The sequence below is a fragment of the Eublepharis macularius genome, chromosome 7 (assembly GCF_028583425.1).
Source record: "Eublepharis macularius isolate TG4126 chromosome 7, MPM_Emac_v1.0, whole genome shotgun sequence".
Taxonomy (NCBI): Eukaryota; Metazoa; Chordata; class Lepidosauria; order Squamata; family Eublepharidae; genus Eublepharis; species Eublepharis macularius.
Window position 1 is genome coordinate 3,352,780 of NC_072796.1, and position 26,167 is coordinate 3,378,946.

The following is a 26,167-nucleotide window of genomic DNA, read 5'->3' on the forward strand; positions in this document are numbered from 1 at the left end:
GGCCATGAGAACTAAGTACTGATGTAACCCTTCTTGCCTTCCCTCTCATGACCTGCCCAGGTTCACTGAATCAGCATTGCTGTCAGATAACCATCTAGTCTCTGCTTAAAAACCTCCAAAGAAGGAGAGTTCACCACCTCCCGAGGAAGCCTGTTCCACTGAGGGACTGCTCTAACTGTCAGAAAGTTCTTCTTAATGTTTAGCCAAAAACTCTTTTAATTTCAAACCATTGGTTCTGGTCCAACCTTCTGGGGCAATGAAAAACCTCTAAGGTTTTCCACCTCTAAGTCACCTCCTCTCCAGGCTAAACATGCCCAGCTCCTTCAACCTTTCCTCATAGAACTTGGTCTCCAGACCCCCCACCATCTTCCTTGCCCTCCTCTGGACAAGTTCCAGCTTGTTTACGTCCTTCTTAAATTCCCAGAACTGAACACAATACTCTAGGTGAGGTCTAACCAGAGCAAAGTGATACCTTCACTTCATGTGATGTGAACACTATACTTCTGTTGATAAACCCAAAGTTGCATTTGCCTTTTTAGCTATCACATCACATTGCTGACTCATGTTCAGTATATGGTCTCCTAAGACCCCTAGATCTTTTTCACACATACTACTGCCAAGACAAGTCTCCCCCATCCTATAATTATGTATATGATTTTTCCTACCTAAGTGCAAAACTTTACATTTATCTCTCTGAAATTCATTTTATTTGTTTTAGCCCAGTTTTCCAGCCTATCAAGATTATCCCTGTATCCTGACTCTGTCTTCTACCATATTTGCTACCCTTCCAATTTAGTATCACCTGCAAATTTAATAAGCATTCCCTCTATTCCCTCATTCAAATCATTTATAAAAATGTTAAACAAAACAGGTCTCAGGACTGATCGCTAAGGCACTCCACTCGTCACTCTTCTCCAAGAGAAATACAGGCCTGAAATTTAGTTTTAAAAATGAAAAAAAACCCCAATCTGATTAAACTAGCTAGTCCTTATACAGGTGGGGTTTTTTTGCCCTAAAAGTTTACTTTCCCCAGAAACAAAACTAAACCCACAAACACTAAACGCTTGATCTTATTTTACTTGAAGGTTCAAATTATGTAAAATGCATTGAACTCCAGACTGTGAACCACGATCCTCTCTAGAAGTCCCTTCAACGTCTTAGTTCTCACTTTTTAGCTACAATGCTGTCAAAATCAAGATGGCTGACTATGACTGCACACTGCCAGAGAAAATACCTCACGTGTGGCCAGAGGCCTGAATTAGGTGGCTGCTCCCAGAGCACTGCATCTTGGGTGGGCTCCTTCTGAGGGCAAAATCTATCCTCAGGCCCCTTTTTAAAGTAGGGAGATCCATTTCTGCACCCCATAGCCCCTTCTCTGGAGGGCTGTTGCCATTCCTTCCTAAGGAAGTGCTATTTCTCCTGCAATCATTTTAGAAAATGGCCTCTTGAAATCAGATGCCATTAGGTTCCCCAAGGGTGTGAAGATGTAGAATACACCTTGCATTTACATCCCTGTACCACACGGAAATTAAAAAGGCAAAAAACAGGGGTCAGACCGCCAAGGAAGTGTTACAGGTCGTCTCCTTTCAGCAGCCTGGGAGAACCACCCAAACAATAAAGGCTCCTATTAACAATCCATTACTTTATATACACAGCTTTTGTCCTACATTTAATGACCTCTGGGCCTGTGAACTCCCCCCTCCCCGGGCTCCCATTCACTACAAACTTAGTGAAACCATCAGTGTAAATATCTCCTACTGATTTCAGAACTGATACAGACAGAATTGTGTGAACCACATTAACCGCTGAGGGGAAACGTAATGGGGGTCTAAATGGGTGCTCTTAATGACGGGGTCAAACCACACACCAGATGGGACGGGAGAAACTGGTTTCAGCGGAACAGCCACATCTCCACAATAAAAACGTTTAGTCAAGGGAAAATCGGAACTGTGTTTTCCAGAGTTTGCTGGATAAGCATAAAGAGAATACGTTACCTCAGAGGGCACCGGATGCCTACTATTTGTGCTTATTATCTGGTTATATAGCGCAGGGTCGCATCTGACGAGAGTGTTCTGGCGGCTCCCTATGGGACTGGGGGTAAAGGGCATTTTGTACAGAAGGTCACTGTGGCGGGAGTCAGTGGTACGGACTTGCTGGTAAAAGTTTGGAGGCGTAAATCCACCCCGAACGTTGTCTATGTGGTTGAAAGGTCCCGGAGACCTGTAAAGGGAGCTTCTGGAGGCCTTGAATATATCCTTGGATTGCCTCCACTTGTAGAATTTATAAATCCCCACCCCGAGCACCGTAAGAAAGAAGGCCACGGAGATCAAGATGACAGCAAGGATTAAATAGAAAGTCAAGTTCTTCTTTGTTTGGGGTCTGAAGGGCACCATTGCGAGATTTGCCTCTCCCGATGCCTCTGCTACTGTTACTGTGAGGGTCACGGTGGACGATAAGGCAGGTTCCCCATTGTCTTTTATTAAGATGACCAATGTCTGCTTGTGGGAGTCTTCCTCCTGTAGCTGGCGGGCAGTGCTTACTTCCCCAGAGTGGAGCCCCACCGTGAAAAGCCCCGGGTCCGTGGCTTGCAGAAGTGAATAGGAGAGCCAAGCGTTGTAACCAGCATCGGCATCCCAAGCCACAATCTTGGTGACCAGGTATCCAGGGGTGACTGTGGGCGAAATGGTCTCTGAAAGCCAAGAACTAGCATTTGCGTGGGGGTACAAGACTTGGGGCGGATTATCGTTTTGGTCTGTGACAAATACACCAACCGTGAGGTTGGTGGCAAGGGATGGCGTGCCCCCATCACGCACCTGCACCACCATCCTGAACTCCATGATATCCTCGTGGTCCAGAGGCACTAGGACATAAATAGTCCCATTTTCCCGATTAATAGTAAAATACCTGCCCGCCAGGTCTCCTGAAGGGTTGTGACTGTCCAGGATGGAGTAGGAAAGGTGGGAATTGCTGTTCAGATCTGGGTCTGAGGCACTGACGTTAAGGACCAGGGTCCCTGGAAGGTTGTTCTCCTCCACGTACACGTCATAAGAGGGCTGTGGGAACTTGGGAGGGTTGTCGTTGATATCGGATACTTTAACCAGTACCTGCTTTTCCTCTGCAAGAGGAGGTGAACCCCCATCCTGGGCTGTGATGGTGATGTTGTACTCCGAAACAAGTTCTCTGTCCAGGGGTTCTTTGGTTTTCAAGGTGTAGTAATTCTTCAGAGAGGAGCTAAGGGCGAAGGGGATGCCGGAAGGTACTGAGCAGTGGACCAGTCCATTATCCCCCGAGTCCTGATCCGTGACGCTCAGCAGAGCAATGACGGTCCCTGGCGCTGCATCTTCGGGCACCGGGCTGTACACGGAGGTCACCGTTATGTCGGGGGCGTTGTCGTTCACGTCGAGGACCTCCACCAGCACTTTGCAATGAGCCACCGCGGGATTGGGGCCCTGGTCTTTCGCCTGGATGTAGATCTCGTAGAAGGCGGCTTCTTCGAAGTCCAGCGAGCCCCTGAGGCGCAGCTCTCCGCTGGCCGAGTCCAGGCCGAAGAGCTGGCGGACCCGGGCCGGGGTGTGGCTGCTGAAGGAGTAGAGGATGTCCCCGTTGGGGCCCTCGTCCAGGTCGACGGCGCGGGGCTGGGCCACCAGCGAGCCCGGCGGGGCGTCCTCCCGCAGGCGGGCGCCGTAGGAGGAGCGGTTGAAGACGGGCGCGTTGTCGTTGGCGTCCAGCACGTCGACCAGCACCGGCAGGCTGGCGCTGCGCGGGGGGCTGCCTCCGTCGAGCGCGGTGAGCAGCAGGCGCAGCTCGGGCTGCCGCTCGCGGTCCAGGGGCGCCCGCAGCACCAGCTCGGCGTACTTGGAGCCGTCGGCGCGGGCCTGCAGCTCGAGGGCGAAGTGCGCGTTGGCGCTCAGCTGGTAGTCCTGCACGCCGTTGGCGCCCACGTCCGGGTCCTGCGCGCTCTCCAGCGGGAACCGCGCGCCCGCCGCCACCGCCTCGCTGACCTCCAGGCGCATCTGGCGGCTGGCGAAGGCCGGCGCGTTGTCGTTGATGTCCAGCACCTCCACGGCCACGCCGAAGAGCTCCAGCGGCTTCTCGGCCACCACCTGCAGGCTCAGCACGCAGGGCGAGAGCGGCCCGCACAGCGCCTCGCGGTCCAGGCGCTCACGCACCACCAGCTGCCCGCTGCTCGCGTCCGCCTCGAAGTAGCTGCGCCCGCCGCCCGACACCAGGCGCACGTTGCGGCCCGCGGCCCGCGCCAGCCCCAGCTCGGCCAGCACCGCGCCCACCGCCGAGCCCGCCGGCAGCTCCTCGGGCACGGCGTAGCGCAGCGCGGCCGACGCCCGGGTGCCCGCCGGCGCGCCCAGCCACAGCCCCAGGCCCAGCGCCAGCCCCAGCAGCCGCCCGGCCGCGCCGCTCATCTCCCCGCCTGGCGCGCCGGCCCCGGTGCCTCGCCGCCCGCTTCCAGTCGTCCGCCGGCCCGCGCCTCCCAGCCTCGCAGCGGCGGAGCCTGGCCGTCGGGCATGGCGCTCCCACCGACCCGCCGAGGCGCCCCACGCCGTCTGCCGCTCGCCCTCCGCGCGGCGCCGTCCCACTCGGCGCGCCGGCCCCCGCCGGCATCCCTGGGTCAACAGCGGCGCGTAGAGTCCCGGCCGATTACTGCAGCGGGCCTCCCCGGGCCGGCGGCGGAGCGGGGCGCCCGAGGCCTCGTCGGGTCGCGCTGCGCCGCCCAGGCCGGCCGAGACGCCGCCTGCAACTGCGGGAGTCCCGGGGAGCCGGTGAAACGCTCCCTGCTGCGCTGCAAATGGAGGCCCTGCCTTGCTAGGTTTCTGACTGCAGGGAGAAGGGCCTTTTAAACAAAGGGAAGCAGCGTTCAGAACTGGAATCCAGCTTCTATCCCGGCGCAGCCCCCTTCCAGCCCCTTATTCACCTGCGCTCGTAAACCAGGCTGAAGGTGCCCCTGTGGCAGACCCCGCCCCCTCCCCTCGGGTGGAAGTGAGTCGGAAAGACTTTCTCTGCCCTGAAAACAAACGGGATGTTGCATATTGGCATTCAAACGAGTCTTGCCACTCTGGAGGGCGGATTGTGCCCAAGGCCTAGTCTGGGCATGAGCAAATTTAGGCAGCAGGATGGAGGTTGCTGCTTCCAGTTGTGGATGAGAGTTTACATTTCCAACCTTCACCCACTTTAGTATTTATTTCCCTATACGTGGAGACCTGGCACAGCATGCAAAAGGTGAGGCTAGAAACATCCCCCCCCCCCTGTTGTGCTATTTTTTAAAATTTGTGGGCAGTTTTCACATGAGGATCATTAAGAATGTGGCCCACTATACTACCAGCTGACATGGCACCGCCCATTCTGCCAGCTCAGAATTCTACCAGCTCATTCGTTGCCTGCATAGAGCAAGTGTAAGACACACCCCAAATCTCAAATCACTTCCTGCTTGGAAATGCTCTCCAAAAGGCCCAGAGGCCTGTCTGGAAACTGAATGACCTTTGACATGAGGGGAGTGGACACAGGAATGACCATCCATGGCCTTTATCCAACTGCACTAGGGTTGCAACTGTATTCTAGAGATCTTGAAGCCAAGAAAAAGCCAAAAGGACAGAGCAGAAGACATCACGGGTACTGCAACCCTCTTGGTTTGGCCCTGAGGCCCTGAAAGGTGGTCCTTTCGGTCTTTCTCACTTTGGGAAATCCCGTTCTTAGCTGGAATGAGTCTCATCCCCTCTTTTCCATAAAGGAGCTCTTGTGATATTTCTCATGTCTCCACTTTGTTCTAGTTTCTCAGGTTCCTTTTGAGCCTTTTTTGATGTCCTGATACTTTTCTACAGGGTCATCTGCAGATTGCAGCCCAGTGGCCTTCCCTTTCCTCTTGTAGTCCAGTTCAGTTGCACAGGCCTGGCCGTCACACCTGACTTACGACGCTGTGGCAGTCATCATCGTCTGACTAGCATTCTAGGACCTTACAGAGACTACTAGAGCCTGTTGCTAGTATGCTAGCAGAATTTAATTCAGTCAGACATAGAATCATAGGGTTGGAAGGGACCTCCGGGGTCATCTAGTGCAACCCACTGCATAATGCAGGAAATTCACAACTATCTCCCCTCCCCACACCCCCAGTGACCCCTGCTCCATGCCCAGAAGATGGCAAAACACCGTCGGGATCCCTGGCCAAACTGGCCTGGGAAAAATTGCTACCTGACCCCAACGTGGCTATCACCATACCCTGGGCATGTAAGAAGGAGCCATGAGAACTAAGCACTGATGTGACCCTTCCTGCCCTCCCTCGCATGATCTGCCCAGGTTCACAGAATCAGCATTGATGCTAGATGGCCATCTAGCCTCTGCTTAAAAAACTCCAAAGAAGGACATTCCAGTGATTCAGTAAGATGAGTTTAGACACCGGAAATAATTATTTTGTCCTCCCCGCCCCTGCCCCAGATGGCAATGTAGACTTCAACTCCAGTTTACTTTTTGGGGGGGGGGCAACCTGCTGAGCCCTTGAGCCCATTCCACCTCAAAGCCCAGTCCTGAGAGCACCACTGCCCCCCTCCCCATTGTGACCTAGTTCCCACTGTTAGCACAGCTGTGCCCCATTCCCTTTGGCTGTCAGCATCCAAACCAATCCCCCCTCCAACACACAGTTGCTCTGTAACTGCACCTGCTACTCTAGACACCTAAGGCAAATGAGCTACTTCTTAGCACACTTCCATAGTTAAAGCCACGGTCACTGGGAGTGGCCACAGACTAGGACTTGTTCTTTTCTTACCCCATGTTACTTCTGGAGTAGAGTGTTAGAGAAGTAGAGTAGAGGGAATGGGAATTAGACTAGTGAATCTGAAATAAAAGGGGTATAGTTTGTGTTAGATGCATTAGAAAGCTAATATAACAGAATGGCTTGGAAGGTTGAAGTGCATTTATGTACTTGCACTCTTAATTGCTTGGGAGCAAGGAGGGCTGTGAAGGAAGAGTGCCTTCTTTCATCAGCTGCTGCTAAGGCACGGATCCACCATTTTATCATATCCCCCCCACCCTTCTCCTCTCTTCTTCAGCATTAAGTACTTCCAACAAATCATTTCAGATCAAGCTTTCACCCAGGAATGTTCAGCCATTTGGTATGAAAAAAATGTTCTGCGCATGCACGTTTCTTAACTACCCCCGAAATCATCTCTTCAGTGGCTTGAGCAGGCTGGTCTCGCCCCTCAATATTCAATCAACGTGGAACATATTTAGCTCACAACAACTTGGCTTTTAAGCAATTCCTCCCTATCCCCATTAGTTTCCAACGTTATACTTCTTTCTGCCTATCAGGGGAGTCTCTGGCTGATCTTAGATGAGCAGGCAGGAGTGGTATTTGCACCCTTCCATCTGGCTTGGCTTGCTGCTACCACTGCTGCTACCCAACCACTCCACCTCACCCCCTCCATGCACAGCTGGACCCCCTCATGACCCTGGACACTCCCACACCACCAACTACTCTATAGTATTACAACATGGCTCAACAAGGGAAAGGGAGGAAAGCTCTTGAAAAGGGTAAAGGGGGTCTTATGGGGCAGGCCCAGGGGTCATTTCATAGAAAAAGCTGGAGGAACTCATGAGCATAACTCATTAGCATATGCCACGCCCTTTGACATCACCAGAAGTGTGTCATTAGCATAACTGATTTGCATATGCCACACACACCCTGACATCACCTATCTTGGCCCAGGGTTTTTGACCCAATCTTGGCCATTCAGGGCCGAAATTGGGCCCAAAATGGTCAGGATTGGGCCGCTGCTGAGGAGGAGAGTGATCCACCACTCGTCAGAGGCCCAATCTGGGCCGTTTTGGCCCCAATCCAGGCCGAAACAGGCCCCAAATGGCTGAGAGGTGGGCAGGGCCACCTGACGTGACCTCATTGGGGAACTACGTTCCTGCACGTTCCCTCTCAAAATGAGCCCTGGGCAGGCCTGTGTCACTCTGAAAGCGGAGTGTTGTCACTCCTCTCCTCGTGGCCGTGGAAGGGGTACTTCAAATATGCCCCTCTAAACCTGAGAGAAGAGGGTTTAGTTTTTCTCTGGATTAAAGGGGAAAGCCCCAGGAGTCTTGGGAGTTGTACACAGAATGAACAAGATGTCATGTTTCTCTTTGTAATGTTTTTTCCCCCTCCCTGCTTTCCATGTTGGAAAAAATTCCCACGTGGAAGCAGCCCCGATTGACTGTTCTTGTACAAGGATTCCGATGGGTATTTCTTAGACCTGTCACCTGAGATCATTAACAGGAAATCAATCAACATACATGATTTTGAAAATAAATGTACACAAACAACGTAACCGTTAAATGAAAGTTCATGTTATAGGAGAATAGCACCAAATCAGGTGGATTTTGGAAAAGGGCCATGGCCGAGTATTCACCACTAACACTGCCTGTCCACGATAATTTCCTCTCATAAGGGGCAACACTCTACTCCAGCACATAGGTAGTAAATCCACCCCTAAGGAGCCACCGGACAAGCAACCATCAAAGGGTTTACATCCATCTGGTCCCTGACACCCATCCCTTCATAATCTCACGTCTTGACTGCTGTCGTGCATTCCACACTGTCCACCCTTGAAGGTGGTTCAGAAGCCAGCAGGGTCTCCCTCTCCCTCTATCGTGTTCCACCAGCAGATAATAAAGTTCAGATGGCTTTTTTAAAATCACCGATTTAAAGGTTTGATTGCCTACTTAATGTTGCTTATTTTATTGTGCTGTTTTAAAACGTCGGGTATTCATTATCATTATTTCAGTGAGGCAAGCTGCCTGAAACCAAAAGTAATTTCTGATGCATGAAACAAGACAATGAGATCTAAAGTCTCAGAGCAGAACCACAAGTGACAAAAGGCACAGGTTGGACACTTGTCAGCTTCCCTCAAGTTTTTATGGGAAATGTAGGCAGCTTGGCGGAATGTTGGACAAGCGACAGTTGAAAAGTCCATTGGACAGCAGTCAGAGAGCCAAGCGGCAAGACCAGGACGCCGACATTTCCCATCCAAACTTGAGGGAAGCTGACACGTGTCCAATCTGTGCCTTTTGTCACTTGTGGTTCTGCTCTCAGGTAGAATTTCTAGCAAGTCAGTCCATTAGAACACATTTCAAAGCATCAGTAAAATGATTATCGTTCTGTAACACAATACCTAAAGAAACAAACCAGTGTTTATGAACGAGCATAAATGCTTTTGATTTGAACAGCATTCTTCCTTAGGCCAGATTCTGTGCATGGTGTCAAGCTCTGCCCACGCTGCATGGGAGTCTTAATATGGACACAGAGGAAATGCTGCTGCATGACTGGAAGTGCCGTATGCCATGTGTGAAGGGATCAGGTTGCACCGAGGCATGCTGAGACAAAGGAAGCATGGAGGATCCTCCTTTGTAATGTAAACAGCTGCTAGCCAGGCTTATATCTCCTACAGCAGCAGTTTTTGTGTTGTATCTCCGACAGATCGGCACTCGCAGACTCTTGAAAGACGCAGAGGAGCAGCAAAAAACAAAATAAAACTTCTTGCACAGCAAAACGGGAGGGTGTGTTGTGAAAGTGTATCAGAGTCAACTGAAACCAAATTGCATGTTGTTATTACTATCGTTCTGAAATAGGTTGCATAGCAGCACAGTTATCTGCAGTGTTACAGGGGAGAGAATATTAGTTTAAAAACCTGTACTTTTCTCTTAAAATGCTAGCAACGTGGGAAACCTACTTTTGATTTGTAAACTGGGAAGGGGGTGGGAGTGGTGAAGGGGGAAATCCCCTCTTCCTAAGCAGCTCTGATCTTGGCTGCATCTGGACACAACTGACTTTTGATGGACTGACAGAGATCTTTATTGTGTCTGGTTTTGCCCCTCCTGAGGCTGGAGAGATGGACTCCACAACTGTAGAGAGCAAAAGGTCTGGAGTACACAGGGCTGGCCACCTTCTTCACAAATTTCCCACTTGGACTATTATTTATTTATTTATACTCCACCCCCAATGAGGACCCATTGTTCTCTTCCATTTTATCCTCACAACAACCCTCTCAGGTAGTTTAGGCTGAGAGGGTGTGACTGGCCCAAAGTTACCCAGTGAGCTTCCGTGACAAGAGTGGGGACTCGAACTGGGCCTTCCAGATCCTTCTCCAACACTCTGACCACTACACCACACTGGGGCCGTTTCCACACTATTTACCTTCATCCGGAACGCCACGGAACGTTGCGAAAAAGGCACGGAAGACAGCGTCTTCTCGCGCGAGTTTTGCACGACATGGCGCAAAACTCGCGCGAGAAGACGCTATCTTCCGCGTTTTTTTCGTAACGTTCCGCAGCGTTCCAGATGAAGGTAAGTAGCGTGGAAATGGCCTAGCTCTAGTATGTGTATGAAATCCAATGTTCTTCAAAGAAGATGAGAAGCCTTCACTCCTCAGTGTGTTCTGTTCTCAGATCTGACTCTTAATTTATTTATTTAATTCATCCGGAGTTTTATTCGCACACTCACGAAATACATCATGGCTGTTTGAATTTGCAGCAGATGCTGCTGCTTGTAATGTACGGATTCTATTATGTACAATTGAGCATTTTCCTAAAATGTCTGATGCTTTGAGAGCTGGTGTTCACATTATTTTTGGCTTGTTGCTTTCAAAATGAGTAGCCATGTTAGTCTAATCACACAAAATAAAACAAAAGTATAACGGCACCATAAAAATTAATAAATGTTGCTAGTCTTTAAGGTGCCACTAAATTCATGTTTTATTTTGTTGCTTTCAGCCCAGTCCACAACCCCTTTTACTTAAATGGTATACATCCAGGGATTTCAGCTGAAATAGGATGTGGCTTATACTGCTAGTTTCTTTCATTTTTATATGTCCATTTTTTCTTTGCAAATAAGAATGTCGGGAAGAAAATAATTTCAGCAGAACTTTCTTCTGATTTTTATCTCCACCCTAAACACACATTAAAATACAATTGAATAAAGTAAAACTTCTAATTATAAGCTTTACATATTTTGAACTCTTTCCTTTATGAGATAATTAATTTAGCAAAGCAGAACTAAAACTACATATAATAGTTGTTAGAGAAATATCCGAAGCGCATCATGAAAATCCACTACATTAGTGATGGACAAATGTCATATTGACTATTTCTTCTTCCAGACCATGCCTTACCATTTCTGTGGATATGCTCCTTCCTTATGGGTTGTGTTCACCTGTTTTGCACTCACACAGGCATATACCACCTTGTGTTTACATCAGCATACCTCAACCTCCTCTATTCTTTGGGTAGATGTTTTGGGAAAGGCAGACATATGATAATTACATGTTCATTTCCCCCCTGTTGATCACACAGCATGTAGATAATAGGATGCAATTTTTGTAAAAAAGGCATTTTACACCTTCAACGGGCTCAAGGAACAGTTAAGGAATCAAATATTACTGAAAGAGAAGCTGATACGACTTTGCACATTTTGCAAGGGACAAGATGGAGATAAAGAAGGAGGCAAACAGGCCCTTGGAAAACCTGGGCCGATTCCAGACGATTAACTGGAAGGCGCTTCATGCCGCCATGTTCCGGATCGCGACGGGGAAAACGCGAAATATTGCGTTTTCTCGCGTGAGTTTGGCGCGATGTCGCGCCAAACTCGTGCGAGAAAACGTGAGATTTCGCGTTTTCCCCGTCGTGATCCGGAACATGGCGGCATGAAGCGCCTTCCGGTTAGTAGTCTGGAATCGGCCCAGGTCAGTTCACAGAGGGATGGGAAGGAAAATAATGTCCAGGGAACGGTTTTCTACCAATAGTCTGCCCAGGCTGTGGGGCTGTCCTGGGGTCTTGTATTTATTCCGTTACCTGACTGGGAACTATACAACTCATCAACTGTCACCAACACTCTCGGCAGCAAAGGAAACTTTCTTTTACATGATTTCAAGAACAATCATAAGCGTGTACACTGCAGAACGAGGGAGGGGAGAGGAGGGCCATCAGGCAATTGTTAGGTGCCTGCCTAGCACACACACCCTACCCGCCCCCTTGCTTCCACATGGCTTCTGTGGTCAATCCTCCATGAAGAAAGTTTCAGTTAGGTAGCCATGTTGTATCTGTAGCTTGTATCTGAAGAAGGGAGCGCTGACTCTCGAAAGCTTACACTCTTACTGGTCTCTATGGTGCCACTGAACTCAAATCCTGCCATGACCAACCTACTTCTTAGTTCTCCATCTGTTTTAGTATCACTGCTTTTTCGGCAGCCCCTTTGCTGTTTAATGCACAGCATGATGTACATTGAATCCAAAACTTATTGGCTTAGGAAACTGTCACATTGATTTAAATGCAACCTACTTTTCAACAAAGGCGTCAAAGTCCACTAACTTTAAAAAGGACTACCCCTCTGGAATGGCAAAAATACATCTCAGTGATAAACAAATGGCATTAACCTGCATCGGCATGAGAATTATAATGTATACATACAGTTTCTTCCCTGGACCAACAAAGCCTCCAGTGAAAGGTGTAATGTTCCGCACATAAATATGTTTGAGTATTTTATTTCTGCTGATTAGTATGCGGTTTTAAAATATTTGTTACTGTGGGTTTAAAGGCAGGCCCCTGAGGTGAGAAGGATGGGGGCTAGATGGGTGAATGGGGTTTGCCCTGACTGGCTGGTAGCGGTACCCCTGGGGGGGGGGCAGAAAACTGCAGTTTTCTGTCAGAGTGCGGAGGGAAAGTGTTCAGTCTGGCCCAGTCAGGCAAACTGTGTGGAGCCTGAGAGAGTTAACCTGTGTGTGTCTCTGAGAAAGGCAAACTGTGTGTGCTCCTGGGCCAGTCTGTGTCTATCTGAGAGAGAGATTATTCTGTCTGGTTCTATTTTGAAACCACCAAGCGTATGCAGCTATTCCGAAACCATTACACTTATTCTGCAACCATCATGTCTGTGTGCTTACAAATATATTCTACTTTTGATTAAGCAAAAAAAGATTCATTTTTTTTTCACCTCACAGCCACTCTCACAGTCTGACCCTCTGTCATACTACCATCTATGTAAGCCATCCTATAATACCAGTTAAACAGAAGAAATCTAAGCTGGAAAACCACAGCTGGCAGTGAAAACCTTTTGGGAAGCAGCAACAGAGGTGGTGTTATCAGCGGGATTCAAACCCCCAAGGGAAAGAGTTCTCGAGGTTAAAAGCCCAGGTAGGGACCACCTGAAGCTTTGTGGGTGTGAAGAAAAAAGGACTGTTGTTTGAGAGCAGAACCCTCCTGTCGTAAAAGTAACATAAGGAGGAGCGGCACTAAAGGTCCAAGACAAGGCAGGTTAAAACAAACAGAAACAAACTGAAGGGCTTTGCACAAGCAAAACAATGCACACAACATCCTTCCTTGCATCGCACATGTCCACGGATCATGCTTGGACTATCCCAGTTTGAGGAGCCGTGGAAATGTTCTTTTTACTTTAACTGGCATCTCCACGGATTGTCTGTCAATTGGCTCCACGCTCATTTCACATAAATGGGCTGTCTGTTGGCATGCACATTTAACACACTCAAATGGCAGAAAGGTGGTTCCTCTTGGAGGACCAGTCCCACGTGATTGATAACAAAACAGATTGGATCCAGAATCTTACGTAGATTTTCTTGATCCTCTACTTAAATATTACATATGTATTCAGGGCTCATTTCGAGGGGGAATGCGCAGGAATGCAGTTCAGGCAGTTCCCCAGAGAGATCACATATCAGTTGGCCCTGCCCACCTGACTCTCGGCCATTTGGGGCCCGTTTCAGCCTGGATTGGGGCCAAAACGGCCCGGATCGGGCCTCTGACAGGTGGTAGATCACTCTCCCGCTCAGCAGCAGCCCAATCCTGACCATTTTGGGCCCTTTTCCAGCCATTCCCAGCCCCTTTTTGCCATTTTGGGCCCAATTTCAGCCCTGAACGGCCAGGATTGGGTCCAAAACAGCCAGGATAGGTGATGCCAGGGGGTGTGGCATATGCAAATCAGTTATGCTAATGACACACTTCCAGTGATGGCAAGGGGCGTGGCACATGCTAATGAATTATGCTAATGAGTTCCTCCAGCTCTTTTTCTATGAAATGACCCCTGTATGTATTTAATTCTTTGTTATTCATAAATTGCCCTTTTCTGCAAAGTTTGTTGAGGCAATGTTTTTACAGTCCTAAATTCAATTGTCTGCAATGAAACCATAAAAACATATGACCATGATCAAATTCTAAAAATACTGTAAAAGCAGAATGGATATGATCCAGTCAAAATCAAAGTGCTTTTAAATCCCATGGATTTCAGTGGGAAATCTAAGCATACGTTAAAATAGTGCCTACTGCAATAATTTAACAAGGGTTAAGATAATTGTGCCCAAGATAATTGTATGAGGTTTTAAAAATGGATCTTTAGGCCCAAGGGGTTTTACAACTAGTTCACAGCTAATAATTGTCAATCTTACAAGCTGTTTTAAGCTTAAAAGCTGTGAAACTTATAACAGAAAAAAGGAGAGTAATTTTTTATCATGCAGGAGTTGACAAAATTGGCTATTTGCATCAGCTTCCTTTTGAAGGAACAGAGGAGAAAATTTTGCAATTAATAAAGTCCAACGGGCAGTTTCAGAAATGAATTCATGTAACCTGTAACATATAAGGAATTGACTTGCCCAGGTGTGGACAGGAGCTGAGTGAATGAGAGAACGAAGGAGAGATGAAGATGGGTTGAAGATCCAAGATGGAAGAAAACCTAGAGTGGCAACAATAAAGGGACAGCCATATGGAAAGTCCCCACCATTTTAACCCCTCCTAAACTAGTAGCTTGCTTGCCACAGGACTCCTGCCCTCAAGACCAAACAATGCTGTTACCTGCTCCCTGTCGGGGAACTGGGGGAGCCATGGAGGTCATGGGCAAAGATTTATGTCGGCCAAGTTCCGGAACACCTGCAAGAAACCAGGCCTGAGCCAGTGGGTGCCAAGATGGCCGTGCATGTCGAGACTCCCCAACAGGAAGGCGAAGACAGAGCAGAGAAGAGAAGTGGGCTGTAAGATCTAAAGATGCCTGAAGGGCCACAGAGAGAGCTCCTCTGTTACAGCAATTCCTTTAAGCATTCAAATAGCATCTTTGCAACCTCGGAGTTTACATCTTGCCTTGATGGATTAGACCACAGTATACCAGGACCAGCATTCTTTCCCCAATAGCAGCGATACCTGTGGGAAGCTGCCAGGCAAAGGATGGAGGAGACAACTTCTAGTAACCTCTTCTAATCCATTAGTTCCATACATGGAGTTTCAATGAACTCATGGAGTCAAATAGCTATTGACAGGGCTTTTTTTCTGGGAAAAGAGGTGGTGGAACTCAGTGGGTTGCCCTTGGAGAAAATGGTCACATGGCCGGTGGCCCCGCCCCCTGATCTCCAGACGGAAGGGAGTTTAGATTGCCCTCCCTCTGTCTGGAGATCAGGGGGCGGGGCCACCAGCCATGTGAAAATGGTCACATGGCCAGTGGCCCCGCCCCCTGATCTCCAGACGGAAGGGAGTTTAGATTGCCCTCCCTCTGTCTGGAGATCAGGGGGTGGGGACACCAGACATGTGACCATTTTCAAGAGGCTCCGGAAGTCCGTTCCACCACGTTCCTGCTGAAAAAAAGCCCTGGCTATTGATAAACTTGACATCCCTGAATCTAATCTTTTCAAAAACATCTCATGGCCTGCTGTACAGCTTATCTATATATTTATTAAAATATTTATATCCCACCTTTCCCCATGGCTCAAGGCAGCTTACAATACATAATTCAAACTACCATAAAAACCAAATTCTATGCACAATTGAATAAAGCCTGATGAAATGCAATACAATTCAATAAAATGCTTGAAACCTACGCTGCAATCGGGACAGTGTGGTGCTCAGCAGAGTTGCACCGTCAAAACCCATTGACTTCAACAGACTTAGAAGGGTGTAATTCTGTTTAGGATTGCACTGTGCATGACCTAAGTTAACTGTATAGAAAAAGTCTTTTGTCCATTCTGAATCTTTTACTGGTCAGCTTCATTGGGCAATTCCAAGGGCGGGAGAAAACCAACCCTCCTAAGAAGAATATACCTGAATCTCAACTATGTAAAAGACATATCCTGGATGCCACCCTGCGTGGAAGCTCGTCCACCCATCAGTTCAGCTCACATCCCACTTATTTATTTTACCTAGAATATTTCTATGTTGCTTCTTCAGAGTCCTGCTCAAGATGGCTTACGATTAAAAACCACGATAGTAAAACACAAGCCAGTAAAATGCAAGCCACGGGGCATAAGCAGCATCAACACGATCCGCAAAACAGAAGCAGACCCTCGAAAAGCTGATCAGATAAAACCCCTAATTAAAAGTCTGGGTTAAAATGGTGTGTTTTAGCCTGGCACATAAAAGGAGCTGCCAGGCAAGCCCCAAGGGGGAGAACATTCCACAGGTGAGGTGCGACCACAGAAAATGCCCCGTCACCTCTAAATCACCGCTAAAGATGGGGGCACCAAGAGCAGGGCCTGAGAGGCAGATCTTAACTGGCAGGCTGGGTAGTATGGGTGGAGACCGTCCTTCAGGCCCACTGGCCCATCCCCAGGATCTTGAGCCTGTGCATTGGGTTGCTTTCTGCACATGCAGGCAGTCGTACACACTGCGCACCTTGCAGCCCCCCTCCCTCCCACCAAAGCCAGTGTGGTGTAGTGGTTAGAGTTTCAGACTAGGATCCCAAACCTTCATTCTGCCACAGGGGGCCAACTGTTATGTATTGGGCTAGCTTCGAGTAGAACAGGGCTCCTCAGGTATCCAATCCTATTGAGAATTAGGGTTAGCAGCAGCCAATCGTTCCTCTGGGTTATGAGCCAATTGCTGCCTTTTGTTCAGTGCATGCAAATGAAGGATCCTAGTGCCTGTGTTCTTATTGGGGGGTTACTGAAAGGGGGTGGAGTTTGAGGTGTATATATCTGGCTCCTCCGGGAGCCACGACTGAGTTCTCTTGCAATAAAGTTACTCTCATGGGCTGAAACCACTGCCTGGCTGAAATCACTTTAGCACAAGGCGCAATGTCTAATACCAACAACACATTCTCATCTTTACTTACCTAACAGGCAGGGATAGGCTGGTCATGGACAGCACTGGGATGCCTACCGGGGGCCTATGGCCTTCCCTCTAAGGTTGCCAGCCTCCAGGTAGTGGCTGGAGATCTCCCGGAATTACAACTGATCTCCAGGCCACAGACATCAATTCACCTGAAGAAAATGGCTACTTTGGGGGGTGGACTCTGTGGAATTATGCCATGCCAAGGTCTTTTCCCTCCCCAAACCCCATTTTCTCCATGTTTCACCCCCCAGATCTCCAGGAATTTCCCATCTTGGAGCTGGCAACCCTACTCCCCTCCAACCTGGGCCCAGCCAGCTCTGTGACAGGAGGGCTGAGCCTGGCATGAGCCCTGTGCATGGTGGGAGAGACAGTGACTGGCCAATGAAAGGCAAAGCAAGTTGAGGAGGTGGCAGGCAGCCCACATGAGGCCTGCCTAGGGTTGCCAGCTTCAAGTTGGGAAACGCCTGGAGATTTGGGGGATGGAGCCTGGAGAACCTCAGCAAGGTATAATGCCATAGATTCCACCCTCCAAAGCAGCCATTTTCTCCAGGTGAACAGATCTCTGTGGCCTGGAGATCAGTTGTAATTCCGGGAGATCTCCAGCCACCACCTGGAGGCTGGCAACTCTAGGCCTGCCTTTTGGGGGGGGAGGCACAAGGTTAGAGAAATGATGCCCAGTCCTCCTGTGCCCAATGTGAGACAAGGGAGAAGGAGGCACCGACATCACATGAGGTGAGGGGGGAGGCACTGTCCACCTTGGCCCACATGGTGTGAGGGAGAAGGTGGCGCCCAGCAAGACCCATGCAAACTCCTTGCAAGGTGAAGGAGGCAGAGCCCATTTTGGCCCTCCTGAGCTTTACACAAGGTGAAGAAAGTGATGCCGCAGGGGGCCAACTGTTATGTATTGGGCTAGCTTCGAGTAGAACAGGGCTCCTCAGGTATCCAATCCTATTGAGAATTAGGGTTAGCAGCAGTCAATCAACCAATTGGCTGGGTGGGCTTCCTCTCCCTTTCCCTACCCCTTTTGGGATCCTGGGGCAGCAGCAGGCAAACTGCCTCTTCCTCTCTCCCTCCCTTCTTCGGGTGGCAGTGCCAGGGGGGCTGAGGGACTGGCACATTTCTAGGTTATTTCACTTCCAGTCCACCCCTGTCTACGGGATTGTCCTGGGGATAAAATGGAGAAGGACATTTTGAACTGCTTTGGCTCCCCATTGTTGAGAAAGGTGAGGTATAAATGAAGTAATAAATAATAAATATAGTTGAAAATGAGGAGGGGGGGAGATAAAAGGCAGGCTGGTGGATGTCTGAGAAAGGAGAGAGAGGGGAGAGGATATGGGGGTTGCCAGGAGGAGGGAAAGGGGAAATAGTATGGGGAGGGGGATCTAGAGGAAAATGAGGTGCCCCGCGCAAGTCCTTGTGCAACTGGATCTGGCCTGGCAACCAGCACCACTCAACTGGTTTTTCTGGGAAGAGGTTGTCAGGGGTATGGAAGGAGGGAAAGCTGAAAACAGGAGGGGAGATAAAGGTACGTTGGCTGGTGAGTGGAAAGGAGAAAAGAAGGCAGGGGAGAGGCTGTGGGGCTTTTTAGGAAATGGAAAGAGGAAACAGTGGGGGGGGAGAGAGGAAATGAGATGCCCCCCACAAGTCCCTGTGGGTTCCTGCTTGCAAATAAATAATAAATATGGTACAGGTGCAAAAAAGAAAAGGCTTTTCTCCTACACTGTATAATCCTAGAGATTTCAGATGGCCATTTATCAAAAGCTAGCACACCATGGTGGGCCTATGACCATTTTGGAATCAAGTTTTCTGTAGAGTTTGTCTAAGTGCTGAGGAGCATTTTAAAGCTCGTTCCACACTCAACAACGATTCTGGGAAAGCAGAAGCATTTTCATGATGATGAGGGGTGGAGGACTTTAGACAGCCCTCTCCCCTGAGCATTACATCCCACTGGGTAAACTGTCATGTGTACTCCTCTATGCACACCTACATCTACATGCACACCTGGCCTCAATTGTCTCTCCTTCTTGGCCTTTTCTAACTGAAGGGGTTCCACCAGAAAGGAACTCTAGTTCTGATCCGTGTGCACAGGGCCTTTTTTTTATGGGGAAAAGAGGTGGTGGAACTCAGTGGGTTGCCCTTGGAGAAAATGGTCACATGGCTGGTGGCCCCGCCCCCTGATCTCCAGACAGAGGGGAGTTGAGATTACTGGAGCGGCACAGAGGGCAATCTCAACTCCCCTCTGTCTGGAGATCAGGGGGCGGGGCCACCAGCCATGTGACCATTTTCAAGAGGTGCCGGAACTCCATTCCACTGCGTTCCAGCTGAAAAAAAGCCCTGCCCCACATCCAATATACTTCCCACAAACCCCAACAACAAAACTCCCATTGATTTTAAGTTATCCTGTCTATTAGCTCACTTAGCAATTAAAATGTTGAATTACTGATTCTAGGCATCCTACTTGCCAAGCAGAACTTTACACGTTGCAACAGCTGTCCCGCTGCCTTTCTCAGTCCATTTTTCTCGCTTACAGATGACTAAAGAAAAGCAGCGGGAAGTAATACAATCAGTGGCTTTAAATTATTCTTATGCCTCCTTACAGTTTCTGTAACCTAGTACAAATGGCAGATGTGATATTTAGAGAAAATAGGCAGATGGAAACCACTTTATGCTGCATTGATAGAAAAGGACAGAAGCCATGGGGACATAAATAGACCCTGCTGGCTCAGAGCAGTCAGGTCCACCTTGTCCAGCCTCCTGCTCCACACAGTGGCACAGAGGCTAGCGCCTTCCCCTGATATTTTCTCCTAGCACTGCTATTCAGGGGTTTACTGCCTCTGTATGTGGAGGTTCCCTTTCGTTGCCATGGCTAGCAGCTGTTGCTGGACCTCTCCCCCATGAATCTAATTCCCTCTTAAAGCCATCTGTGCTCGTGGCCTTTGCCACCTCCACTAGCAGGGAATTCCACAGTTTACTCACCTGTTGAATAAAGAAATCTTTCCTTTTGCTTTGACCCTACTCCCCAACCAACTTCATTGGCTGCCCTTGAGTTCTAGTATTATGAGAGAGGTGAAAAAATTCTCTCTCTCTCCTTTTTCCACACTGGGCTTAACTTTATGAACCTCTCAGCCCCCTCTTTTTACTTGCCTTCTTCTGAACGGAAAAGTCCCAGACTCTTCAGCCTTTCCTCATAGGAAAGGTGGTCCAAATCCTTAATCATCTTGGTTGCCCTTTTCTGTATTTTTTTTCTAGCTGCAATGCAATGTCCTTTTTGAGATATGACAACCAGAACCAGGGCTTTTTTTCAGCGGGAACACGGTGGAACAGAGTTCTGGCACCTCTTGAAAATGGTCACATGGCCGGTGGCCCCACCCCCTGATCTCCAGACAGAGGGGAGTTTAGATTGCCCTCCGCGCCAGTGGCGCGGAGGGCAATCTAAACTCCCCTCTGTCTGGAGATCAGGGGGCGGGGCCACCGGCCATGTGACCATTTTCGTCAAGGGCGATTTAAACTTTTAAAAACTCCCCCCTTGTTCCAGCTGACCCAAAGTGCGGTCCTGAGTTCCACCACCTCTTTTCCCAGAAAAAAAGCACTGACCGGAACTATATACAAGATTGCAAACGAGGCCACACCATAGATCTACACAGGAGGATTGCAATACTGGTCATCTTATTTTTAATCTCTTTTCTACATTATAAGCTACAATCAGCTGATGTGGTCTATTAAAAAAAATCCTAAACTTCATGGTTCATTGTTATGCATGACATTTATAAAGTAAGGACACGTATTTGGGATTTCTTAACAGTTGTGTTATGATTCTGAGCATACACTCTTGCTTAAGAGCATAAGAGCAGGATCAAATCAGAACCCGTCCCGTCTAACACGCTTTTCAATAATTTGAGGAATCAGCAGCTGCAGATGGGCCAACGGAAACTGGCCAATATTCCAGCAATGGACTGAGATCACCCTCAACAAAGAAATGTGTTATGGAAACAGGAGATTTCAGTGAAGGATGAGGTAAAAGACTCTGAAATGAGAAATTCTATTGACTACAGATTCTCCTCAGTTAAATGGAGAATACCTCTGTAGAATATGAGTCTACAGATAGTTGCTGAAGAAGTCCGGGGGAGCCATTAGCAGCCACAGGCATGACCCAAGAGAACACAGTGTGAGGTCCTCAGTGCCCGAGAAGGCTTCCTGAGATGATCTTTGAAAACCATGCAGCGTGAAAGTCCACCAGGGAGATCTCTAACAGGTAGCTCACAAGTCTCAAAGCTCCGGGAAGTCTGACCGGCGGTGTCTCTCCGTGCAAAGAGAATTGGAACCAATCCTGCCTTTAGCACGGGGTGAGGGGAGAGGTGGGTGTGCTATGTTTTAGTAGCTTGGGATATTTTTCATTACTCTAGAGTAACTCTCATTCAAGAAAAGGCGGGCAACCTTTAGTATACTACAAAAGGGATGCAATGTTACTTGTTGCTGTTTTTCTCATCTTCCAGGAACAAGAATTCTCTGGATAAGAGACGCACAAAGTGAGGAAGATACCAGCACACAAAGCACTATCCCCTCTGGAGCAGACTTTCATACAGCATTTTCTATCAACTTGTGATTAAGGAGAGTCCTTCCAAGCCAATCCACAACTCCATGCCACAGCTGCCAAGAAGCACCATTTTGTTACTTCCGATCAATTCCCAAAACTATGCAGAGTCAGACTACCTGTGACAGATAAACTTTGGAACCCACCGATTTTTCATGTTCTTGCTGAGAGAAGCTGTCACCTTCAAAACCAAGACCTGTTTCATTAAGCAAAATATCACCTGCAAGTCCAGCAGCGTAATAAACATCAATGTCAATGTCTTAGATGCCACATCCAGTAAGCTGGGAAAACTGTTACAGAAATCAAGTCTCCATTTCAGATATCATATATCAGAAATCACAACACAAAATCCTCAGCCCATTGCAAGACATTTGAATTAAGATAGTCAAACCTTCACACTGGGAGATATTTCCAATCCGGGCTTTTTTCCAGCTGGAACGCGGTGGAACGGAGTTCTGGAACCTCTTGAAAACGGTCACATGGCTGGTGGCCCCGCCCCTTGATCTCCAGACAGAAAATGGCCATGTGACCATTTTCACCGATGGCGATTTAAACTTTTAAAAGCTCCCCCCTTGTTCCAGTTTACCCAAAGTGATGTCATTGGCCCTGGGAGCATGTGTGCACTTTGCACATGCACATGTAGTACCAGAGGCACCACCTCCCACCAAAAGTTGCCCCCTATGCAGGCAACCCGCTGAGTTCCACCACCTCTTTTCCCAGAAAAAAGCCCTGTTTCCAATAGATGGGGAAAAAACCTCCAATCTTGAAGCTCTAGAAGCAAGAGGGAAGTTCTGGATCTACAGACTGAACACCACATGGTTTCAGCTTGGAGATAATGCTTGAACTTGTATTAATTTGTTCCTGGCTGCTGGAAGACAGGGAAGTCCTGGTACCTACCCCTCCTTCAGATAGGCACAAGACCCAGAGCCATCTGCATTGGGGGAAGGCTTAGATCTTCACCTCTCCTCCCTCATATGCATTTGTTATATGCCGCTGACCATTCCCCAACACTGAATAATATGGGATGCTTCCTCTCCTCTTAGATACGGTTCCATTTGTTTCTTATAGAGTTACTCTTTTTGCTTTAGCAGCCAAGAAGAATTGGGTTAGAGCTGTCTCCAGTGAAAGTAATGCTTTTATTTGATTAGTATTTCCTGGTTAGATCATTTTAATCTGTTGATATTTGTAGATATGTTTATTCACTGATTTGTATATATGATTCTCTTATATATGTTAGACTGTTTTACATGTCTGGATTGTAATGGCCTTTGGCCATAGACAATAAACTTTACCTACCTACCTACCTACCTACCTACCTACCTACCTACCTACCTACCTAACTAACTAACTAACTAACTAACTAACTAACTAACTAACTAACTAACTAACTAAGATTGATCTAGCAAATCAAAACATATACTGATTTTTACATCAGTTAAATTAACATAATTTATTAAGGAAAATAGCATCCTGTACAAAATGTGCCTGTAGTGCAATATCTCACCAGTAGAGGGCAGACATAGACCAATCAATTTGTCGCAAGCAGCCAATCGCTTTCTAACAAAGGGGCTCTCCTATCAATCACTCCTGAGCAACAAAGAAACAAATAGGGTTGAATACTTTCTTGGACCCAAGTTTTGTTCATACCAATGAAAGTTCAAGCATTCCAGACTGCAATATACCATACTACTTTCTGAAAGTCAAATAACTATACTTTTTAGATGAAGAAAATGCACATTGGCGGTATATTTCTCTACTCAAAAGACTGAATTGCATTTACATTAGTAGTGAGCTTCAAAAAGCAACATGGTGTATCGCCAGTGTTAACGTGCAGGTACAATGTGGGCCCTGCCACTTCCTTGGGCTCCATTCTGAGCAAGCATGATAGAAAAGGGGAATATGACATCTATTTGTGCAGTTGGGATTCTCTGAACTGAAATGCACAGGCAACACTAAGCAGGCTTTGCTAGAGATGATTCTCACCTGTATCCTGGTACTGGAGCTGAGATTGTCACCCAGAGATTCAGATTCATTCCCAATTCCAGAGTCATCTGTAGTAATAAGACTGTCTGTGGCAGCCCCTGGGTTTGGCTTCAGAAAGGCAAACTCGTTGTGCCCTGACTGGGAGGCCAGGCATACCTCATAGGAACAGGGCAAGGTCAATGTCCCAGGACTGTAATTGCAGGAAAACTTGTGGCCTAAACTGGAATACAGTTCTGGATTGTAGGATCCAAGCACAGCTGGGCTTCTTTGTCTTCGGCATTTAAGAATCAAAACTGTGAGGGCTGTAAAAAGAAATAAGAATGAGACTAAAACTAAGGCGGTCACCAAAATAGTGTTCATGTCCGACTGAGACGCTGAGTCAATGGACGGTTTGCTCATTTCTGGAAGAGCCTCTTGAAAGTTCTCGGCAAACACCAGGTTCAAGGTAACGGTGGTAGAAAGAGAAGGACTTCCGTTGTCCTTCACTAAAATGAGGAGCTTTTGTTTCACAGCATCTCTTTCCATAAAGGCCCGTGCTGTCCTGACCTCACCAGTGTGTAGCTCAATGGTGAAAAGAGCTGGATCAGGAGCCTGAAGCTGATGATAGGAAATCCAGGCATTGTGTCCAGAGTCAGCATCCACAGCCACCACCTTGGTCACCAGATAGCCTGACTCTGCTGAGTTAGGAATCATCTCAAACGAGGCCGAGCCCTCAGCTCCTTTGGAAGGATACAGGATCCGGGGGCTGTTATCGTTCCGATCCAGAACAAACACCCACACCGTGACGTTGCTGCTGAGAGGGGGAGACCCACCATCTTGGGCCTTCACTTGAACCCGAAACTCACGGAACTGCTCGTAGTCGAAGGAACGCTGTGCGTAGATGGTGCCAGTCTCAGAGTTAATGGACACATAAGAGGACAGAGGCAGATCTTCGATGTTGCTGGAGAGGATGGAGTAAGTGATCCTTGAGTTGCGGTCCTCATCTGGGTCTGAGGCTCTGACGGTGTAAATGGAGGCACCTGAAGGGTTGTTTTCTGGCACAAAAAGATTGTAGGAAGAATCTTCAAAGGCAGGGGGGTTGTCGTTGATGTCTGAAACCTGCAGTGAGATTGTTCTGTGTGTGGAAAGGGGTGGGCTCCCTTTGTCAGTGGCTGTGATGGTAATGTTGTATTGTGAGGTTTTCTCTCTGTCTAGGGCACCCTCTGTGAGAAGTTTGTAATAATTGTTATTCGATAACAGCATCTGAAAAGGCAGATTTGCTTGTATTGAACAGGCAGTCTTCCCATTATCTCCTTCATCTCTATCTTCCACCTTGATCAAAGCAATGACAGTGCCTGGCAGAGAGTCCTCAGGGACTGGGCTGAAGATGGACATGAGCTCAACCTCTGGCGCATTGTCATTCTCATCGACAACCACAACCTCCACCTTGCTATGTGTCAACAGTCCACCACCATCTTTGGCTTCTACTAACATCATGTAGCTGGTTGACTCTTCAAAGTCCAAGGTCTCCTTAAGCGTAATTACCCCGCTTTCTGAATCCAGGCTAAATTTCTGACTGGTTTTAGCTGGGATGTTGCTGAAGCTGTAACTTATTTGTGCATTGGAACCTTCATCTCTGTCAGAGGCTTTGACCTGTATTACTGAACATCCTTTTGGTGCACCCTCTTTTATGCTGGCTTTATAGACTTCTTGAGTAAAGACTGGGGGGTTATCATTAATATCAGTGACATTTATCCGTATATGGGCTGTCCCAGTTTTCAGTGGCTCTCCCCCATCCAGGCCTGTAAGGATCAAATGGAGACAATCTTCGCTTTCCCGATCTAGTGGCTTGCTTTGCACTAATACAGCATATTTATTTCCATCTGGGCTTTCTTTAACATCCAGGGTGAAGTACTGATTGGGGCTCAGCTGGTAATTCTGGAGAGAATTTATCCCAACATCAGCATCATCAGCGTTTCCAAGAGCAAAGATTGCTCCAGGCAAGCTGGATTCACTTATTTCTAGCTCGATATTGTCTTTTAAAAACCGGGGTGCATTATCATTAATGTCCTCTATGGTGACCCTGACATGGAAAACATTCAAAGGATTTTCAACCACAATTTCAAAATTGAGGACACAATGTGGCAACTTTCCGCAAATATCCTCCCGATCTATTCTGTCTCTTACATAGATGTCTCCATGTTTCCCATTCACTGTAAAGAACTGTGCATTAGCAGCAGAGAGAATACGGAGCTTCCTATTCACCAAGTCTCTCTTGTCCAGACTCAAATCCTTGGCCAGATTCCCCACAAGAGAGCCCTTCTCCATTTCCTCAGGAATCGAATACCGAGCCTCTTCAGACAGTGCCTGGCAGAACAAAGTGACTAACAAGAAAAGCTCTACTTGCCGCCTGCTGCTCCAGCTCTCTTTGACTTCCATCCATTTCCTCAGTGCCTTTGTTTGCATCCTTTCTTTTCTCCCGCTTGTTGCAGTTTCTTTCCGGCTGCAGAAATTGCTGCCAGGAACAGTGATCAATCCTTG

At 48.0% G+C, this 26,167-nt stretch overlaps 2 protein-coding genes across 8 annotated transcripts in view; both read right to left on the minus strand.

Annotated features, from left to right (window-relative positions):
- Positions 1-26,167, minus strand: part of LOC129333226 (protocadherin gamma-C3-like) — a 235,475-nt gene that overhangs the window by 56,554 nt on the left and 152,754 nt on the right. The window contains exon 1 of one of the 7 annotated variants that reach the window (XM_054984739.1): positions 1,995-4,560. The exons of the other annotated variants lie outside the window; for them this stretch is intronic. Within the exon in view, the coding sequence (XP_054840714.1) occupies positions 1,995-4,418 (2,424 nt within the window). The 5' untranslated portion in view covers positions 4,419-4,560. Of the gene's footprint in view, positions 1-1,994; positions 4,561-26,167 lie in introns of those variants that run through there. 7 annotated transcript variants of the gene reach the window in all.
- LOC129333244 (protocadherin gamma-B1-like) lies at positions 23,246-26,065 on the minus strand. Its single transcript, XM_054984769.1, has 2 exons — positions 23,648-26,065; positions 23,246-23,251 (listed from the first exon to the last, which is right to left on the minus strand). The coding sequence occupies exons 1-2, from the start codon at positions 26,063-26,065 to the stop codon at positions 23,246-23,248; spliced, it is 2,424 nt and encodes an 807-aa protein (XP_054840744.1).